Source organism: Apis dorsata, unplaced genomic scaffold (genome assembly GCF_000469605.1).
Source record: "Apis dorsata unplaced genomic scaffold, Apis dorsata 1.3 scaffold_631, whole genome shotgun sequence".
NCBI lineage: Eukaryota > Metazoa > Arthropoda > Insecta > Hymenoptera > Apidae > Apis > Apis dorsata.
The window spans coordinates 790,164-792,263 of NW_006263826.1; the positions used below are offsets into that span (position 1 = coordinate 790,164).

The 2,100-nt window shown below is 37.3% G+C and overlaps 1 protein-coding gene across 1 annotated transcript in view; it reads left to right on the top strand.

Annotated features, from left to right (window-relative positions):
• Nucleotides 1-2,068, top strand: part of LOC102675380 (protein stoned-B-like) — a 13,634-nt gene extending 11,566 nt beyond the window's left edge. The window contains exons 14-16 of the mRNA XM_006621703.2: nucleotides 107-425; nucleotides 512-722; nucleotides 795-2,068. Coding sequence (XP_006621766.1) covers nucleotides 107-425; nucleotides 512-722; nucleotides 795-939 — 675 coding nt within the window. The 3' untranslated portion in view covers nucleotides 940-2,068. The remainder of the gene's footprint in view (nucleotides 1-106; nucleotides 426-511; nucleotides 723-794) is intronic.
• The last annotated feature ends 32 nt before the right edge of the window (nucleotides 2,069-2,100 follow it).

A 2,100-nucleotide genomic window follows, 5' to 3' on the forward strand; every position in this document is an offset into this window, starting at 1 on the left:
ATTGCACTTGTATTCTACGAATCAATATCCGCTTTTGCTTTGATAGTGTCACGACCTCGCTCCAATACTCACACGCTCTGACCCTGTTCTTTATTTTAATTAATAGGTAGAATTGAGAGCCGATATTCTCGTGCCGGGTTTCGCGTCGAGAAAACTGGGTCAAGTACCTTGTGAAGATGTGATGGTCCGTTTCCCGATTCCAGAGTGTTGGATATATTTGTTCAGGGTGGAAAAACACTTCAGATACGGATCTGTAAAATCAGCTCATAGAAGAACGGGAAAGATCAAGGGTATCGAAAGATTTCTTGGCGCGGTCGATAACCTAGAACCTCAGCTGATGGAGGTAACATCGGGACAGGCAAAGTACGAACATCAACATCGTGCCATTGTGTGGAGAATGCCCAGGTTACCGAAAGAAGGCCAAGGTACAAGCATTATTTTAAATTCTTAAAATATTTTTAAAAGTTATTCTCGAACATTTTGGAACATCATCGATAATATATATTCTCAGGAGCGTACACGACTCACCAACTGATATGTAGAATGGCCCTAACCTCTTACGATCAGATCCCTGAGAACTTGGCCGAATACTGTTACGTAGAATTTACTATGCCTGCTACCCAAGTATCTCATACAACGGCTAGGAGCGTTAGCTTTCAGAATCACGACAGTGATAATCCACCGGAGAAGTATGTTAAGAATTTGTCGCGACACGAGTACAGGTACAGATTCTGTAACGATAAGCATGCATTATCTGAGACAATTTTACAATTTTTTCATTATTTGTCGATTAGAGTTGGAATCGAACACACGCAAGGCGAAGGACCAGGAGCATACGTATCAGCGACTTACACAAGAAAAATTCCTGAAACGACGCCTGAAACTCAAGGCGAAGCGTCGGACGCTGGCGCGGAATCTGATTCAGATTCTTCCGATTAATTTCAAGTCGGTGGTAACCATGTAAGGTAACCTGTAACACGTACGAAATTTAAGAAGAATTACTTGTTAATGATAATAAGATGTATACAGAAAGCAGAACGATGCCTGTGACTGGACGCGTGGCGTTTTACGAGTCGCAGCGTAAGTCGAATGGATAATTTCTACGCGATCAAGCACAACACGTTATAAGGTTAATCGCGTGTAACCTTATAGGAAACGAAGATATATAAGTATTGATAGTTCCGAACGCACATCAGTATTAAACAGTCAGAATAAATCGTTCGTGTTGGTTTTCAAGTTTTTTGAACGGCTACGACCCGCGAAACGCCTGGCGTCATTGCGTGTTCATGTAACGCATAGCAGTTAAATGAAATGTACGTATGAAATGAAGTAATTTGTAAGGGAGGACAATACCGATTTTACGTTCAGTTTAGCTTGCTAAGTAGTAATACGCACTCGCGGTGAAGAGCTTTGCCTTGCTCAAGTTGCGCGTTTCAAAGACGAATCAACGATTTTTAGCTATTTTAAAATTCAGTAAACACTCACTTGTTACGCATTACATTATATTATATTGTTTAATTCTATAGTTTCGTCAAATAAGAATTACTTATGTATAAATATTTGTTCATTTTATATTAATTATATTATCTTCTCTTGAATTCCATCATCAATGTATTTAAAATGTTTAATTCGTTTGATGACTGTCGTATCAACACGATGATCAGAGGACAATAGTTGTTAATTAAGAAAGTCGTTATAATTCGGAGAAACGTGCAGCGCATATCTTATCGTTTAAGCTTGCAGATGATCTATATCAAATGTTATCTAGTCGTTTCCAAAAAATGTAGTTTATCCTGAATAATCGTCGGTTATTAGAAATGTAAGTAAATAATAATAATGAAATAGATATCGAGAGAATTTTGCTAGGCAAAGAGCGAACATATAATTTGTATAATATTAATGCGAGCATGGGAGACTGCAATTAATCTAGTTTTTAATAATATTTTGTTCTTGTGCGTGATTAAAGGTGCAAGAATATGTTCAAACGCTTTGCGATTCGATATATTATAACGTGTCATAGATATAAGTTTTCGTTTCATTTTCTTTTATTTAAAAAAAAAAAAAAAAATGACCGTTGGTATTAACGGTAGCTAATTGAAA